Source organism: Osmerus mordax, chromosome 25, assembly GCF_038355195.1.
Source record: "Osmerus mordax isolate fOsmMor3 chromosome 25, fOsmMor3.pri, whole genome shotgun sequence".
NCBI classification, from domain to species: Eukaryota; Metazoa; Chordata; class Actinopteri; order Osmeriformes; family Osmeridae; genus Osmerus; species Osmerus mordax.
This window is the reverse complement of record NC_090074.1, coordinates 7,881,223-7,900,278: the sequence shown is the minus strand read 5'-3', so window position 1 is coordinate 7,900,278 and position 19,056 is coordinate 7,881,223. Positions and strand designations below refer to the sequence as shown.

The 19,056-nt window shown below is 43.4% G+C and overlaps 1 protein-coding gene across 1 annotated transcript; it reads right to left on the bottom strand.

The window, feature by feature from the left end:
- Window positions 1–202: 202 nt before the first annotated feature.
- On the bottom strand, window positions 203–15,012 carry trappc14 (trafficking protein particle complex subunit 14). The gene is made up of 12 exons (XM_067229348.1): window positions 14,497–15,012; window positions 12,951–13,046; window positions 12,621–12,750; window positions 12,422–12,508; window positions 11,916–12,036; window positions 11,618–11,765; window positions 9,488–9,570; window positions 9,244–9,395; window positions 8,881–9,017; window positions 1,566–1,644; window positions 720–834; window positions 203–359 (listed from the first exon to the last, which is right to left on the bottom strand). Exons 1-12 carry the CDS (start codon window positions 15,010–15,012, stop codon window positions 203–205), a joined length of 1,821 nt encoding a protein of 606 aa, XP_067085449.1.
- Window positions 15,013–19,056: the final 4,044 nt, after the last annotated feature.

The following is a 19,056-nucleotide window of genomic DNA, read 5'->3' as shown; positions in this document are numbered from 1 at the left end:
TCACATGATGGGACACAAGACTGCAGTCTTCACAGTGTGTATCTTGTGCAGACATTTGTTTCAAAAATATGTTACCCTAGACGTTGATCTCACACTCACTGTAGCTTGTACACTTCTCCTTACATCTCTCCCCCTCTGCCCTGTTCCGTCTTCCCCTCTCACCCCTCCCCTCTCTTTTCCCCCTGCCACTTTTCACCCCCCTCTAATTGATGGAATCTAGAACCAGAACTTTGCACTCCCTCTTGGCGATCTTGTCCAATGAGAGAGTAGATTTCTCCTGGGGGGGCAGGTAAAGGGGCCGGCCTACAGGGGATCCCACAGGGGGGGTGATGGCTCGCCTCTCCATGGCACTACCCGTCCTGGGACACACACCGAACCGTACACACACAAACAAACACACATAAACACACACAGAACCATACACACACATAAACAAGCACAAATACAAACACACAAACAAACCCATGCACAAACAAACAGGCACATATACAAACTCACATAAACAAACACACACACAGAACCACACACGCATAAATAAGCACATACAAACACACTCACCCATCAAAAACTTGAACCTCAATCTTGAAATGTACGGATTTGCTTGCATGCATGCGAATATGTATGGGTGAATGTGTGCGAATATGTGTGCATGAGTGTAAGGATGTGCCTGTATGTAACTGTAGGTGTGTGCGTGTGTGTGCGTGCACGGGCGTGCGTACCTCATGATATGTGAACGCGAGGGCTGCTGATGGGAGAAGGACTGGGACCTCCCCAGGCTGACCTGGTGTCTGTCCAGCAGGTCCCTCACAGCAGGGCTGGAAGGGCTGTTCTTACCTGTCAACACAAGGGAGTGCGATCACACAGCTACGCCACACAGAATAGAGGATGGACACTTGCACGATGCACCGATTGGTGTAGTAACACGTCTCTATTTTCTTACATGATGCCAATCTCAAGCAATGGGTGAGGGCTGTGTCTTATACGGAGGGGTATGTCTTACAGGAGCATGTCTTATGGAAACACCCAAACACCCATACTACCATATTATGCCAGAAAAATATGTTGTATGTCCCAATACATAGTATGCCAAATGCAGTATGGCAAAAATACAACAAATATACAACCCAGCATGCTTTTCTGTATATTCCGACCCACAATCCTCTGCACAGCAGAAGATACATCACATCAACTGAACTACATACAGTACAAGTCAAAAGTCCCATTCTGGGAAAATGTGTCCAAACTTTTGACTGGTACTATACATTACAAAGTAACAACAGCAGAGATCTCCGGGTTGCCTTCCGACAGTATGCGCCGTCTCTGGGGAGATCGGCGTTTTTTTTTTACAATACTCAAATACTGAACAACCTGTGATGTATGAGCAAGAGGGTCAAAGTTCAAGGTGCAACGTTATGACAAAGCTGTGTGTCCCAGTTGTATGCAGACTGCATGCAACAGTTTGCACTTTTTAAGGGAAGCTGCAATACGTATGAAAAGTAAAAAGAGAAGACAAGCGATTTGGGATGCAGCACGGCTGTCATAGGAAGAGGGAGAAGGGGTCTTACGGGAGAGGGGGCGGGCGTCCGGGGGAGGGTTTGACACGGATGCAGTGAACTGGAGCTTGAGCTTCATATGCTGACTCAACTGGAGGGGGGGGGGGGGGAGAGCAAGAGAGAGGTGGGGGAAAGAGAGAGAAATAAAGAAAAAGAGGGAGGAAGAGGGGGAGGGGGAAAGATATATATTTTTTTTTTTACAATTTCTAAAACATGATTAATTCAAGGGTAAACAAGTTCAGGTAGTTAGACACCATTTGCAAGTGGTCATTCACTCTTTTTGCAAAACTCTAAACACTTTCTCACACACAAATTTTACACTGTGATGCACTTTGTGTTGCAAAATGGTAAATAAGGGTGACAAAAGTTAGACACAATTACAGCACAGTGGTCATTGTTTACACACAACTCAAAATGGTTCACACTTGTTTCTAATGGATGTTGATACAGTGAGGGAAAACATTATTTGATCCCCGGTTGATTTTGTACGTTTGCCCACTGACAAATGATCAGTCTATAATTTTAATGGTAGGTTTATTTGAACAGTGAAAGAGAATAATAATAAAACATCCAGAAAACCACATGTCAAATCATTTATAAATTGATTTGCATTTTAATGAGTGAAATAAATCAAATCAAAATGTATTTGTATAGCCCTTTTTACATGTCACAGAGGGCTTCACATACTACCATAGAACTGCCCCTCAACCAACCTAAACCCTCAAGGAAGATAAGGAAAAACTCACCAGGAGAAAAAATTGAAGAAGGAGCAATTCAGTGAAGGATCCCCTCCTCCAGAGACAGTTGGTGTAAGTATTTGATCAAATAAGTATTTGACCAAATAAGTATTTGACCGCTCTGCAAAACATGACTTAGTACTTGGTGGCAAAACCCTTGTTTGCAATCACAGAGGTCAGACGTTTCTTGTAGTTGGCCATATCTCAGGAGGGATTTTGTTCCTCTCCTCTTTGCAGATCTTCTCCAAGTCCTTAAGGTTTCGAGGCTGACGTTTGGTAACTGAAACCTTCAGCTCCCTCCACAGATTTTTCTATGGGATTAAGGTCTGGAGACTGGCTAGGCCACTCCAGGACCTTAATGTGCTTTTTCTTGAGCCACTCCTTTGTTGCCCTGGCTGTGTGTTTTGGGTCATTGTCATGCTGGAATGCCCATCCTTGACCCATTTTCAATACCCTGGCTGAGGAACGGAGGTTCTCACCCAAGATTTGACGGTACATGGCCCCGTCCATCGTCCCTTTGATGCCGTGAAGTTTTCCTGTCCCCTTAACAAACAAAACACCCCCAAAGCATAATGTTTCCACCTCCGTGTTTGACAGTGGGGATGGTGTTCTTGGGGTCATAGGCAGCATTCCTCCTCCTCCAAACACGGCGAGTTGAGTTGATGCGATTTTGGTCTCATCTGACCACAACACTTTGACCCAGTTCTCCTCTGAATCATTCAGTTCATTGGCAAACTTCAGACAGGCCTGTACATGTGCTTTCTTGAGCAGGGGGACCTTGCGGGCGCTGCAGGACTTCAGTCCTTGACGGTGTAGTGTGTTATCAATTTTATTCTTGGTCGTAGCTGCCTTGAGATCATTGACAAGATCCTCTCATGTAGTTCTGGGCTGATTCCTCATGCTGGGGACACAAAGATTTGTAATCTTATAAGATCTTCATACTGTGAGACCACAAAGATGAGGACAAAAAATCCTAGATTTAACCCTTTTGCTCCTATAGTGTGTAGTGTGCCATGATGTGAAAAAGACAGCACACCACACGCAAACAGATTTTCAACCAGCATCCTGACTGTGAACACAGGAAATCTGCAAAATCTCTTGAGACTTCAGAATAAGCATGGCGGAGGATATGCAGGAAGAAATTGCGATTTACGATTCACGATCGGGGCGGCTCTGACGTTTTTCCGAGCAGGTTTGGTCACTCTTAACACACCTCACACCAGGGGAAAATCTGATAAAATAATCTGTAGAACCATCAAGATAATCGGGACATTACCTAGGATTGTCGGAAGGGGGGAAATCGGCCCGATTATTCTGTGGTGTGTCCCCAGAATTACCGTTCTCATGATCATTGCAAATCCACGAGGTGAGATCTTGCATGGAGCCCCAGGCCGAGGGAGATTTACAGTTCTTTTGTGTTTCTTCCATTTGCGAATAATCGCACAAAAAAAGTTTTCATCTTCTCAACCAAACTGCTTGGCGACGGTCTTGTAGCCCATTCCAGCCTTGTGTAGGTCTGTGTCTGTGTACTGGGACCTGACATCCTTGGACAGCTCTTTGGTCTTGGCCATGGTGGAGAGTTTGGAATCTGTGATTGCTTCTGTGGACAGGTGTCTTTAATACAGGTAACAAACTGATTAGGAGCACTCCCTTAATGCTGTGTACACACAAAAATATTTTTTTAATCTTATAAGATTTTCTAACTGTGAGAGACCACAAACATGAGGACAAAAAATCCTGAAATCGGCCCGATTATCCTGTGGTGTGTCCCCAGCATTAGTAGTTACAAGTATTGTTCTCGTTTTGGAAACACTTCTGTCTTTTTGACCTGTACCTGATTTTTGGTTTACTTTCCCTTTTTTTCTCCAATAAATACCCCTTCGCTCTGTGCTTGGATCCAGTCAATTCTGTGTTTTGGCATTCATTACATTTTAGTTTGGAACAGGAAAATTATAACCTGGTCCTAACCAGACTCTCGTACATTTCATTTGTACAGAGAGTCTGGGCTCGCTCCATTGACAAGCGTTAACTTCCTTGAAGGCGGGTACTCTGTTGAAGTTTAAAACTATTGGATCTGCCCAGAGCCACTCTGATCTGCCGTAACCAATCGCTAGCTTTCGCCTTAGCCAAGTCCAACTGACGGAGCTAGCTGGAAAATCAAACGAACCCCGTGGGGATCAAAGATTGTCCTTGCTCCGGCTTTAACTTCTGGACATTTGGCAGTGTTGCCACAACGGACCGAATGGCTTCGCTCGCATCTTTCTCCGCCGCCATTACGGAACTACAACACAAACTAGGCATTGTTCTCAGCCACTCCCTCTGTTCGCTGATTGGACAGGTAGAAAATTAACTGGAGACATCTGACTTACGTACCTCATGCCCAGACCTAGTACAGAAGCAAAATCAAAATTGAGCGGAAGTACGTAGGAGGGCAGAGCCAGGCTAGGAAAATTTGGCACCTCTTTCAGAAATGGCAGTCTGATAATAGAATGAGCGAATAAGAAATCTTGAGCAAGGTAGAAGGCCTAGGCTAGATAGCAAGTGCCAAGTTCTACCAGTCTACCAGATTTAGGGCGGATTCATCTCAGCTCCATCTCTAAAATCACGGCCGCCTTTCCGAGCCTTTTCCACTGGCCAGCAGTTGCCTCCTTTCTCGATCGGGAGCGTTGAGATCCTTGGTGAAGCGGAGACGGTTGGCACGTAGAAATTCGGACGACTTCGCTGCTTTCCACCCACCATCTCTAGCCACCCGTGAAGAAAACTGAATAACAATGGATCGGGGTTGTGAAGTATTTGTGTTGTTCTTGCCTGTACAATGACCGTGTCGATCTTATCTGCTAAGTTAACTCGTTCCCCTGGAAATGTAGCTTTACATATCCGAATGCATTCTGCGCGCACATCCTCCTTTACTTTCTCAACCACTCCTTGCAGACGTAAATTCCAGTGTTGGGAGTGTCTTTCAAGAACATCAAAACGTGACTCACAGGCGTCCCCTCTCCTTTCCTCTGAATTTAGTCTTGATTCGAATTGGTTGAGTTTGCCTTTGATGTTGTTAACTTCAGCACATACAAAGTCCATGGTTCTTTTCAACCCTTCAATTTTCAAAGCGTTTTCATTCACCATTTTCTCAATGGCATCAGAGTGGGTGTTTATTAGGAGAGATGGAGTGACTATCCTTGATGAGTCGCCTTGCCTTTCTTAGGTGGAGGCTTGGCTGGGCTGTCTTGGTGAGGGGTTGAATCCCCAGGTGGGGTTACCTCAGAGCACGAGTAATTGTGGAAGTCCATTTTTTTAGATGTAGGCCTCACACTTGGAGCATCACTAACTTTCCTCTTGTCAGCATTAGACTTCATATTTGGATTTGTAATATTAAAACATGTGCCTTTGATCTAGTTGACAACTACACAACACTCAAGTAAGCCTATATAGCTCTTTTTTCTGCTAAGATAAGTTTGTCAGCAGAGCTAAAAAAAAAAAAGTTCAGTTAGCAGGACACCATCTTGACTCCTTTTTTGTACATTCTTTTTACAGTGTATAGTTTGGCTCAGTCAGGTACGGTGCTCCGGAGGAGAAAGAGATACAAATTAATTGTATTTCATACAAATAAAGGCACTGTGTTGACATTGTTTCCACAGCATCCTCCTCCATTTCTTAACACACTCCAACTTCTTCTAGGACACACACCAACATGTCCACTTCCATAGTCATGCCACCAACAGCTAATAATGACAGCGAATAACTTTATTCAAGCTGTAACTCATAAACAATACAAAGTTAGTATTTGTTGGCCTCTGTGTTGCCATCTATAGTCTCTCCATAGTTCACTTGCAACTGAAGTTGGTAAGATGCATACAACACAGAGAGGCATTCATTAAAATGTATAGCGGGAACAATTTAACTAAAATGAGGGAACGAATTTGTATAAATCTTTTAATAAATCGTGGCCACAAAATAAAATGTTTTTGTATTTATGTCACCTATGGGGCTCCGTAGTCAGGCTGTGACAAACAGGTCAGAGGATAGTATAGGATATAGCTAGCACTACTACTATTAGCTAGCAAATTCTGGCTGCTTTTTAAAATTGTTTGTGCTTTGTGATTCAATGTTTCTTGTAATTAATGTGCCCCTATTATTGTTTAAATACAATTTCCTTAATGATTTATCTATTATTGATTGTTGACGTGTTCAATTATTTGTTCAGGAAAAAAGGTGAAAAAACTGGAAGACACACAAACACTGGCTGTGTAAGCTCTTATTTTGAAATGCCCTACTAATCTCTCTCTGTTTGAGGTCTACTTCAATTGGGCATTTGGTAACTGGCTAATTAGACTGAACCAAGTGGTCCAGAAGGAGAGAGGGTAGTGGGAGAGGTTTTTTTGTTTGTTATGTATTTATTTATTCTATGTTTATAGCCATTTGTATTTTGTGTGTGTACGTATTGGGGATGTTAAACTATGGGTGGTTTGAGAGGGGTTGGTTGCAACCCCTACTGTTGGAATTAACTGTACCTGGAGTATTGCATTAGTTATGTTCGACTTCATGCAGCGCTGGTGGCGCCGATAGGTGGCTGACTTGTAGCAGTGCATGCCGGTTAGGATTTACTTCCGACTTGAGATGGTGCCGACTCCACATCACTGTGACGTATGCCATCAAAGTGCAAGTACCATTCGAGAGTGGCCGGCTAGGTCAGCCAGCGCAGCTTCTCCAGAGCAACTGCACAAGCTCTGATGACGACACAGAAAGTTTCTCGTCCGGACACGTTGCAGTTTCAGGTGTGTGGATAGCATTACCTATAGCTTCATTGCCGTCATTGAAGACGTTTACATGTCTGCTACTGTTTTATTATGCATTTTATAGGCCTAACGCTAGGCGATAATATAGGCCCAAGTAAAGCAGAGCAAAGACTATCGTTTCACTTAAATGTGCAGTACATTTAGGCCTAACTGTTTGGGTAAATGGGACATGTTAAACATGCTGGCGTTCTTTTAAATAAAAGAACGCAAATTGTGTGTATAAATATACACACAATTTGCAACGTTGACAACACTTATATTTAATAAAGGGTTATGTAGAGGACCAGGCCCAGCTAATTCCGATGTAGCCATACCTGTAAATATAAATGGAAAGTAAACTTTAAACTAATCTATTTTGTGCAAATAACCAGTTCTTTTCAAATTATTTTCTCGTCCGGATAAGAGACGTTTCTCGAAAGTGTCCTTTCAGGGGCTCTGTAAGTTTGTCAGCGACAAAAGGAGATAACAGCGCTTGATTGGCCATGATTACTGATGTAAATGCAACAAACCACGGAAAGCAGAAAATGTTCGACTTGTCGGCTACGCTTTCAACTACTTCCCCTGACTCTAAGCGGCAACTCTTGCCAATCGGTCCATCCAGCCACAGCCAATGTCAAACACATCTAATATTATCTACCAGCCTTCTTTAAGTGTGAGTGGTTGAAACCTTGTTTGTGCAAGAGTAAAGAGAAAGAGCTTTGAAAACATCCTTGTTTGACTGACTGCTCATTCTACACCACCATTTACCCTAGATCTTGCCAGTCTCTCTATCCTGTAAGATTCACCAACTTCAAAACCCTACACAAATTTTGAAAATGGGTGAAGGTTTTTTTTAATGGGTCTTAGCAATTATGAAAAACTGTAAGAGGGGAGAGAGAGAGGAAGACAGACAAATAAGGAGAAGGGGATAGAGTATACAGAGAAATAGAGAGAGAGAAAGAGAAAGGAGAGGGGAAGGGAGTGAGTGAGAAAGAAAGAGACAAGGAAGAAGAGAAAGAAGTAGAGAGAAAGACTTGGGACAAAGACAGCTGTAGCCTCAGCCTCAGTCCCAGGTGAACACAGGTGTGTGTGCGCATGCCAGAGCCCAATACTACGAAGCCGGATTTAGGGTTAGTGAGGTAACTTCAGGTTTAACTTTAGATTTTCAGTGTCACATCGGTGGTTCACTTCTTACCAGGATAGATCACCATGGTAACTCATGCTGAACACCTAACCTGCTCCGTAGCAGGTTATGTTTGAGATAACAGATTAACAAAAGCACCGCCTACTGACCAACCAAAATCGTCTTGGAAAATTGCATCACCGTTTGTCGAAGATCCCATGGATCTAATTGGATGGAAAACACTATTGTATTTAGAGTCAGATCTACTACTGCCTTATGAGTAATATTGAGAAGGCCATTAGCTTACACATTCACAGTCTGCCATTTTCTCCCAACATTCCTTCTTTTGTAGGCAGCAACAGTTTTGCCTTTTGCTTGAATTATGCACTTAAATTCTTCGTATTTGTTTAAAATTAATGTTTGCTCTTCTTGTGTGAAGTACGGCGCTCTAGCATTGTCCATGTTTGTAATTGGTCTTATTTTGAAAACGCCCATTTTCATGTGAACACGCTCATCACTCAATTGGGGAAACTTGGGTTGAGTTAAGGAGTTGATAACCACCGTCGTGATACTGCCTTGCGCGATTGTGGTTGTTAGGCTTAGTGAAGCAAGATAACGAGAATTTATCCCGGGCGTGTTGAACTTGCTTCATAGTAGAGGGCCCAGGTGTGTGTGTCTGTCAGGTGTGTGTGTACCTCGTACAGTCCAGCCTTCAGGATCTGGAAGGCCACAGTGAAGGAGATGGTGCTGCCTTTACGACAGTAACCGAGACTACTGAGGGGGGAGTGGCAGACTACAGGTCCCAGAGCTGCATCATCATTCTGACCACGACCTACAGGGATAAAAACCACATTAACCATGGCCCTTAGCAGGTTTTTTCATGCCATTAAGCTCCACTTAGTAAAAGAGGTTAATATTTGAGCCCTCCCACCTTTATGTATGACATTGACACTTTTGCTAACAGCCGGCTTAAGGTGTATGTTTTTGGACAAAAATAACAAAGTATCTACACTGGACTAAAACAATGACATTGACAATAATCCTTAGAGGTTCCTCACCCTCGGGTGTCCAGACCAGCCTGACGGCCAGGAAGTCCTGCAGGTTGTTCAGCAGTGTGTAGCGGACCAGGAAGTGCTCCTGAACCTTCACGGTGCTGGGGCAGCACGCCGTCATCACAAAGCGTGGACTGTCCAATCGAATACAGGGAAGTCTGGGGGCAGGATTAAGGATGTGTAGAACAGAGAACATGACCTGAGTTGCCAGAACAAAACCTGCAAACAGCACTGGGAGTGGTGCCTGTACCTGTAGTGTGTGTAAATACAGTTTGTGAAGGGCATCTTGGGTGTGGACCACTGAAGCACAGCCACCAGTGGAACCTCTAGGCCCTGCAGATGACAAAGAGGACGTGGATGATGAAACCTACTACTCCTCTTCAAGCTTCACCTCTACGAACTAGTCTTGTTTGCCTGGCCTAAGGGCACCAAAAGCAGCACTTAGCAGTCCAACACAAATTTGTCCATTCTCTGCATATTGTGTTTTAGATCGAGTTGTTCCACTCTCTGGTACCCATGAAAGTGTTTGATGTAGCCCTACTGATATGTAATTTATGCAATACTTTATATTACGTCACTGTAGGTAAACATGTCTGCTAAGTTAATAAAAAGTCAAATGCAACACACACAAACTCGACATGGATGTACAAATACGTACATATGGAAAGCACAGCTGTACAGCAGCAGATCAAGGATCAGAAGTGCATAGTTCCACAATATTTTGGAAGTCAGAGTCAAGCAACAGTTTGTACATTACATTTAGTCATTTAGCAGACGCTCTTATCCAGAGCGACTTACAGTAAGTACAGGGACATTCCCCCGAGGCAAGTAGGGTGAAGTGCCTTGCCCGAGGACACAACGTCAGTTGGCATGACCGGGAATCGAACTGACAACCTTCGGATAACTAGCCCGATTCCCTCACCGCTCAGCCACCCTCCCTGTTTGTATTTACTAGCCACATTGCAAAGTAACTACATCTCAGCTACACATCTCAGCTCGGTGAGCACAAAACAACAGTGTCTTAACAGTGCTGCAATAACATCACAATTACAGTAGTGCTGTCACGACCATGGCCCAGTTCATGAGCAGTTAATGGGTTTCCCTGCCTTTGTGTGTGTGTCTAGTTGCCTGCGCCTGTGTCTTGTTAAGTGTTTGTAATTTTGCTTCTGCTTGTTTGTGGTAGCTTGTTTCAGCTTGGTTTTGTATTTAAGTCCCTGTTTTGGGTTTAGTCCTGGGGGGTATTCCAGGTAGCGGGTTTAGTGAAAACTTTGAGTTGGTTAACCCTGAAAAGAGGCATAGGCATACTCCGGGTTTTCGGTTCCAGAAAGGTAGGGAACGAAAACTTTTGGACAGTGTGGTAACTTACTCTGTGAACCTAACCTGCTCGCTAGCAGGTTTTCCATGACAAACTCTGCGTTTCTACCTATCCCCTCCCACTTTCTGAGCCTGATAGCGTTGGCAGACATGGGATATCCTTTCCTGGTTCAGCCGACCGATCTCAAACAAAATTTAATTTGCTTAGTTATACGCTGGGAAAAGATTTTAAGACTGCGATTCGATGTGCTTTAATTCCCTGATGAATACCTAGGTTAACGTTACCGTTTCCCGTCACAATCTGTAATTTATTTTAGCAAAATTCATAGTGTTACTTTTTTCCGGAATAGGCTATGTGCTCAGATTGACCATAAACACGTAATAAAACTTACATTTACATTTAGTGATTTAGCAGACACTCATATCCAGAGCGACTTACAGTAAGTACAGGGACATTCCCCCGAGGCAAGTAAGAGCCTGGATAAGAGCGTCTGTTAAATTACTAAATGTAAATGAAAATGTAAGTCAGTTCCTGCAATTCTGCCATGTCTCCTTGGCTCTTGGGTCCACCCTCCTACAATCCCTGTGACAAATGCATTTTACAGTGCAGAAACATTTACTATGGAATGAACTATGAAACAACCTTTTTTTAACCCTTGTGTTATCTTCAGGTCATTCTGACCCATCAGTCATTGTGACCCACCGTCGTATTGCGACAACATTACCGCATACAAAAACAAAGTGAAGCATTTTCTTTTAACTGTCGGGCTGTCTCAGACCCCCCCCATCGCGAAGGTTAAAAGAAACTGCTTTTTATTTGTTTTGTATTGGGTAAAATTGTCGCAACACAACAATGGTTCTTTGTGCTGCCTTCGGGTCATGTGACCCGAAGGCAGCACAAGGGTTAAATACTTTCACACACACAAATATACTTTTAGACACACTCTCACAGAGAAACATAATCACCCATATAGGTCTCTAAACACACACACAGAATCAAACAAACATATCTCGAACCACACATACATTCAAACAGGCACACCTCGAAATACATATAAACACACACCTCACTGGAGTCGTCCGGTGGCATGTCGTTCAACTGCAGCTGGAACAGGAAGTCATGTTCCTCCAGAGCGCTGAGCATGCTGGGAAGGCTGCAGGCCAGGCTCTCCATCCTGCAGAAGGATGCCATGGCAACCTCACCTGACTGGTGGCTGGAGACGACAGGAAATGTAAACATCCTGCTGATGCACACTTCACAAAAAATAACAAAACACACAAACACAATATTCTCTCTAACTGACTGTCCACAGAATACCCACACACTTGCCCACAGATAATCTACAATTTTGGGACACACTCACCACACATTGTCAACCAAAAGCACAGAGCCGTCCGGCATCATGGGTAAGTAGGAAGCGTTGAAGTTTGGCAGAATTCTCACTTCCTTTACACAGACTTCCTCCTGAGAGCACTCGTTTAATACTGAGGATGCAGGGAGGTAATGAGGGATAGGGGGAGGGAGGTAGAGAAGAATGGAAAGGTCGAGAAGGGTGGGTGAGGGATGGAGGTATCAGAATCAGAATTCGGTTTATTCGCCATGTATGTTATACAAACACGGAATTTACTGTGGCAGGGAGGTGCAAACACTAAACGTATGTGGAGAGGATTAGACGGAGGAGGGGAAGGGTGGAGGGAGGCAGAGAATTATAGATTGAAAAAAAGAAATGTCAAATAAAAGACAGGAAGAAAAGAGGACAGACATTTCTTAAAATGGCATTGTGGCAAAAAAAACAAAAACTAATTTGTCTCCAGCTAATTTGGGCAAGATCAAATCACCTCGTCTTCCAGAGTTCTGCTCAACACATACCTTTCAGAACCGTCAGGTGCTTCCCAGAGATCGTCATTTGTTTACAGCGAAGAGTAGGAGGAGGCAGCACAGTCAGAGTGGTGCTCACTGTGAGGGAAATGAGGAGAGGTGGGATATGGCGAGAAATAGTGTGTGTGAGGATGTATATACCCTGTGCTTTGAAAATGTTGAAGTCTTGACAAAAGGTGCGTGTGTCTACCCTGTGCTTTGAAGGTGTTGAGATCTTGACGAAAGGTGTGTGTGGGAATACGCTGCTGAAGGATGCTAAGGTAGCCATGCTCCTGAATTTCTGCTTTCTCTGCTTCTCTCTTCCAAACCGTCACCATCACCTAAATCACCCCCCCCCCCCCCCACACACACACACATACAAAGCAGAGCTGATAATGAGGCACTTCAATACTGTAAATGCAGTATAAAGTATTAAAGTATATATATATACTTGCATCAACACTACTTCTTAATATTCTATACTATAAAGTGCATTCTAAACCAAGTTCATGTCAGTCAAGTTTAACCTTTCACATCTCACCTTGACTTTGAGGGTGCTGACTGGCAGCTTGTCCAAAGACACGGTCAGGGGAAAAATGACCTCATCGGTCAACACTACTGGCTCATCCAGTGGAGACTAGGGATGGGACGATAAGGGGAATTATGACAAATGGAGAGTAAGGAGCAGGACAGGGAAATGGATTCCGAGACAAAAAGTGAAAGAGAGAGAGAGAGAGAGAGAAAGGGAGGGACAATATATTACCCACAATAATTGCTGTAGGCAGAGACTGAACACTATTGCACAAACATCTCTTTTCATCTTCAGTCATGAAGAGGAAACACAGGGAGTCCCTTAATTGTTTTCTACCTAACACACACACACTCACAAACACACAGTCAGACATACTCTCACACACTCACAAACACTCTGTGTCACAAAAAACCCTGAAGGTTTTTAGAATGTAAAATAGTGTGTAAAATGGTGCTCTTAAATAACTACAGCTGTATTGCCCAGTTTAACAAGTCATCCTGATATCTCTCTAATAATGCCAGGAATCTGTGTGTGTACAAATTAGAATGGGTTTAATTTCCCACGATCAACTCAAGAACCGGGCAGTCTGCAAAATTCATATTCTGCATGTGTCCTCTTTATAACCCAACGGAGTGTTTGGATAAGCATTTCGACATAATGAAAAAATAATTTGCCGCCAGTTTGGCTTGCTCTCTTCGAGTCCCAGCCCCTTCACTCTGATTGGTCCTCTGGTCCAGCAAGTTTCCTACGAATATCTCGGGATCCCACTCTGCAAAGTTAATATTTTGCAGGTGTCCTTTTTATAATCCAACGGAGTGGAGTAGGCTACCACAATTGAACTAAGACAATTTAACAGAGAATTAATATAGTACATTTTGATCAACATAACATAAGCAATTTATTAAGTAGGAAACGGCAGACAAATGAAGGCTATATAATCATTTGCATGAATGTATAGGCTACCACAACATTGGCAATTTGACTAGAATAGATGTGGAGGTTGAACAAGAACTTCAGAGAAGACAGAGAATTTCACTTGTGATCTGAGAAATTACCAAAACCACTGAAGAACTGTCATCACCAGCTGCACCATCTATCTATAATTCCAGAAATCTGTGTGTCACCGACATAATCGCGAGCACTGTGCCCTATATATAATTCCAGGAATCTGTGTGTATATGACACCAATTTTATCACGGGCATCTCTAGTTCAAGGAATCTGTATTTGTGTGTTACCTGACATCTTTATCACGGGCACATTAGTGTATTCAAATTCAGGATTTTTTTTTTTTATCTGACAAATGACTGCTTTGTATGCTGCTCAGTGCTGGCTGTGATTACATTTCTGCGACGTCATTATAGGCTATCTAAACTGAGACATGAAACGTAAAAAATAGTGCCTGACACGGGATAACCCAAATGTTTACCTTCGACACATATAACCTCGAGATGACTTTCAAGACAATGAGCAGTAGACAAAGCTATTAAGGCTAATGAACTGGAAGCCTATGGGTCACCATTGTTCATCTTAAATTATAAACCACATTTTGTCTACCTGGAACGGAGCCCTGCGGAACTCCCTCGCCCCACTCCCCGTACTGTTGTGGATGAGAAGCGGTTTGCAGTCTCTGAAACCGCGACATCTTCCATCCACCCTGCCTATGGCTGCGGCAACGTACTCATCCTCGGCCTCGTCCGTCCCCTCGTCCCCGCTGCTCTGGTAGTCATGGTGTAGGTGGTGTGACCGGTGTCGACTTTCTCCGGGACTGACGTTGGCCACAGCACATAGGGATCCGGCAAGCTCCCGCCAAGCCCGGTTGCTTGCGGTCTCAGAACCGAAGGCTAACGACCCTTTATTGCCGCCTACGTTTTCAGTACCCTGCTCTGTCGGTGTTCCTCCACAAGACGCATCCTTGCATCGCAACACTAGGAGAAACCGCACTGTCTCCCCCAAGTAAAGGTGGCTGCGTCGGGGTAAGGTTCTGTAGCGAGCGGGGTCTGACAAGTCAGAGATGGGAACCGCGGGAAAATACATGTAATACTCGCACTGCGACTCCATCATGCACACCATCGCCGCTCGAGCTACACCCTACTTCAAACCGTGTACACAGGCAACGCGGTCCTACTGATCAATACCATCCTTTCACGGTGTTTATAGAGTTTATATCTCTGACGTTATAGGTAAATAGTAGCATCCTAGATTCCAGTGCAAGTACGCAGCCTTCTGCCTCTCATCCGAGTGATGTGCAAGCGAGACCTGATATTGCGATCTGATATTGCGATACAGGACCTCTTATTCAAGTCTCATCATTCTAGTTCTCATTCGAATATAGAGGTGCACTGTATTTATCCCCTGGGACAGAGACATTGTTACACCTGGACTTCTGCAGTGGGTATTATAGCAAGCACAAAAGAGCAGTGGAACATGGAATTCAGCGGGCACGCATCGGTTTGTGTTTTCAGTTAAACTGCGTTGATTTTACAAGCATCGATTGGGATACTGCGTTTCTTTTTCTGGGATTATCTAAATTCATGCACTGACTAATAAAGTAAATTGTAAAATCTACAGTTCAAGTAATGTGTATTTGTGTTTCACTTACATCTTAATCACCAACTGCATCACTACAAAGGATTCTAGTATAGTTGTAGCAGGCTATAGCCAGCAGGAGACCATCGATGTGTGAACTTAATTTGGTGACACTAATGTGTAACAATGAAGTTATTGAATACTGATTACAAATGAACGTATCATTAGGCCTATTATTAATCAATAATCCTCAAAATGATTCAAAAGCCTCTTTTTTTTCCACTGAGTGTTGTAGTAGAACCAGCGGGATTGATGTGTGAACTGAATTTGGTGACAAAACAATGAGTAATAGTGAAGTTATAGCATTTTTTTTGGAGAAGGCTATCGCTGTTCGGTTTTGCACTTTGCAGACGGTCCCTGTGGACCTGCGCGTAGAAAGCCATGTGATTTGTTCAGCTCGGAGGAATACTTTAACCTAATTAAAAAATTAGGTTGTAACTCGTTGTCTACATCGGTCGGAAAGAGGTGGCGTTAACATTCCTGTAATTAGTTATTGCTTCGGGAAGTTCGAATCTGTGAATATATTTCCAACTTCACTGAACTCCGCCCGGCTAGTTGACAGAACTATAAAATCGAGAAAAGGTGAATAAAAATAGTGGGAAATGTAGATGGACATATTAACAACACAATATATATGGACAATTGAAAATACTTTATGTGAAAAAGATGATCAAGTCATTACAATCTGCATAACAGTCGCGATTTTAGACTCCTTTTAGGGGTGCTCAAGCACACATAAATTGAATCTCAGCAGCACCCCTAAAAATAATAATAATAAAAAATAAAACTTTTGAAATATTATGAATTATTATTATCTTAAATAGGTTTTAGTGCTCTAACGTGTTAAAACAATGTTTATTTATTGTTGACACATCATTATCATTTCATTTGATGCTGGTAGTTCATGAAGAAAGGGACTTTCTTTGTTTTTTCATTCATTCAATAAGAATTGCATAATAATAAATAAATGTATTAATTGTTATCCAGTGAAATTAGTGATTTATTAGCAAGGGGGCTTAACACGTTTGCAAGGCACTGTATGTAAAGGACCTAAAGACAAGTCCTTATTGTGACTTTTATTTGTTGTTTGTTTTTACTGCTGTATTTTATTAGTGGCCTTCCTATAGCCTTTTAATTTGAAATGTACGTCACGGGATTATGGGTAACGGAAGTACTAAATAAACGCGCACTTTCTACATGTGAAGAAGTGACTGATGTGCATAACTTAAGAAAGACAAAGGAAAAGTAAAGGTTATATATAAAAGAGAATTACGGAGTTATGGAAATTAAAGGCCACTTTATTTTTATAGCCCCCAAGTAAATGGGAGAACAAGGGTTAGGGTTAGCTAACCCTGGCTAAAACATTGGCTAACAATGTTTTACGAAATTAAGGTTTGTTAATTTCGTAAAACATTGTTAGCCAATTGTCTACTGTTAGCAACGGCACCTGTAAATTGCAAATGGTAATGTGAATATATATATGTTTGTTTCAGCTCTTACGGTGTTGAACGCATTGCAGTAACGTAATAAAGCTTTGCATGAAGCATCAGTTGGAGAGTGACCATCCTTTAAAGCTTGGGGACGCTACACTGTATCCATGTCACAGTCTCATTGGGGGCTGAGCTAGCCTGGCTGTGCCCTCCTACGTACTACCGTTCAATTTTGATTTTGCTTCTGTACTAGGTCTGGCCATGAGGTAAGTAAGTCAGATGTCTCCGGTTAATTTTCTACCGGCCAATCAGCGAACAGAGGGAGTGGCTGTCGTGTGAGTTTGTGTTGTAGTTCCCTAATGGCGGCGGAGAAAGATGCGAGCGAAGCCATTCGGTCCGTTGTGGCAATGCTGCCGAATATCCAATAGTTAAAGCCGGAGCAAGAACAATCTTTGCTGAGTTTTGTTTGTGGCCATGATGTTGTGGCCCTCCCCATGGTGTTTGGAAATGTTTGATTGTCCAGCTATGGCAGCTAGCTCTGTTACAGTAGTGGTGAAGGAGTTGGCTAAGGCGAACGCTAGCGATTGGTTATGGCAGATCAGAGGGGCTCTGGGCAGATCCAATAGTTTTAAACTTCAACAGAGTACCTGCCTTCAAGGAAGTTAACGCTTGTCAATGGAGCGATCCCAGACCCTCTGTACAAATGAAATGTACGAGGGTCAGGCTAGGACCAGGCTATAATTTTCCTGTTCCAAACCAAAATGTAATGAATGCCAAAAGACGGAATTGACTGGATCCAAGCACAGAGCGCAGGGGTATTTATTGGAGATAAAAAGGGAAAGTAAACCAAAAATTAGGTACAGGTCAAAAAGACAGAAGTGTTTCCAAAACTAGAACAATACTTGAAACTACTAATGCTGGGGACACACCACAGGATAATCGGGCTGACCCCCCCCGCACCCCCCCGGGAGCGCAAATCTGGGCCCCACCGCCCCAACGACAACACGGACATATGGCGCGGTTGGCGCCCTCTGCTGGTAGTGCGGGAGGGTTAATTAATGGATGCACTTGATGGATGCGCCCCCCTCTTCATGCCGCCCTAAGCGGCATGAAGAGGGGGGCGCCTATGTCGCCTATAGGAAGGACCGGCACTGGCTGAGCCCCCCTAAAGGTCTGATCTTAGAATCGCCCCTGGTTAGGATCATTTCTCAATGATCAGCTGGAGGGGCACGGGAGTCTTAATGGATACAAGCTACACCATCTAAACTGCATCCAAGGTGGGTATGTTGTGACCCAAAGTACATTGAGGCATTTGGTAAAGTTTCTAGACCCCCGTGGTGTTGAGCAAAGACGGGGAAGTCGCCTGAGGCGACGCATGTAAGTTAACCCTAGGAGGTCAGATGGCTGAGCGGTTAGGGAATCAGGCTAGTAATCAGAAGGTTGCCAGTTTGGTTCCTGGCCGTGCCAAATGATGTTGTGTCCGTTGGGGGGAATGTCCCTGTACTTACTGTAAGTCGCTCTGGATAAGAGCGTTTGTAAACCCTGGACCTAATTTCATGTTGCACATTGACTCATATGACAAACTAAAGCCATATGGTATATGCATAAATGGAGCGATTGATGGCTTTTCAAGACGTATGGTTTGTCTTTATGCCTATTCAACAAACCACAATCCCAAAATCATCGCTATTTATTTCATAGCAGAAGTTGAGAACAGGATGGGGACAGCTGCCAGAATTCGCGCAGATTTCGGAATAGAAAATGTCACAATGGCAGAGATTCTTACGATTGAGTACGGATCGCCACATCAGTAATAGATACATTTCCGGGTCCAGTAATCACAACCAACAGATCGAAAGCTGGTGGGGCTTTTTAAGAACACATTCTGTCCCTGTGTGTGTGCGTGTGTGTCTGAGAGATACTCCCACTCACCCTCTTTTTTGTCTGAGAGAGTATGTAGCCAACTGCATGTGTCATATTGACCAAAATGAAGTGTTACATTTATCTTTGTTATCGCCTGTATTTTCCTTCTACAGGAAGAGCTGCAGCAAGTCACACATTTGTGGAATACCCACATTATCCGCAACAGCAGACATGC

Coding starts and splice junctions, on each gene's coding strand:
- trappc14 (XM_067229348.1), bottom strand. CDS start 15,012: ATGGTGTGCATGATGGAGTCGCAGTGCGAGTATTACATGTATTTTCCC. Junction 12,509..12,620: donor CAACACCTTCAAAGCACAGG/GTAGACACACGC, acceptor TTTCCCTCACAG/TGAGCACCACTCTGACTGTG. Junction 9,018..9,243: donor GCTGGTCTGGACACCCGAGG/GTGAGGAACCTC, acceptor TTATCCCTGTAG/GTCGTGGTCAGAATGATGAT.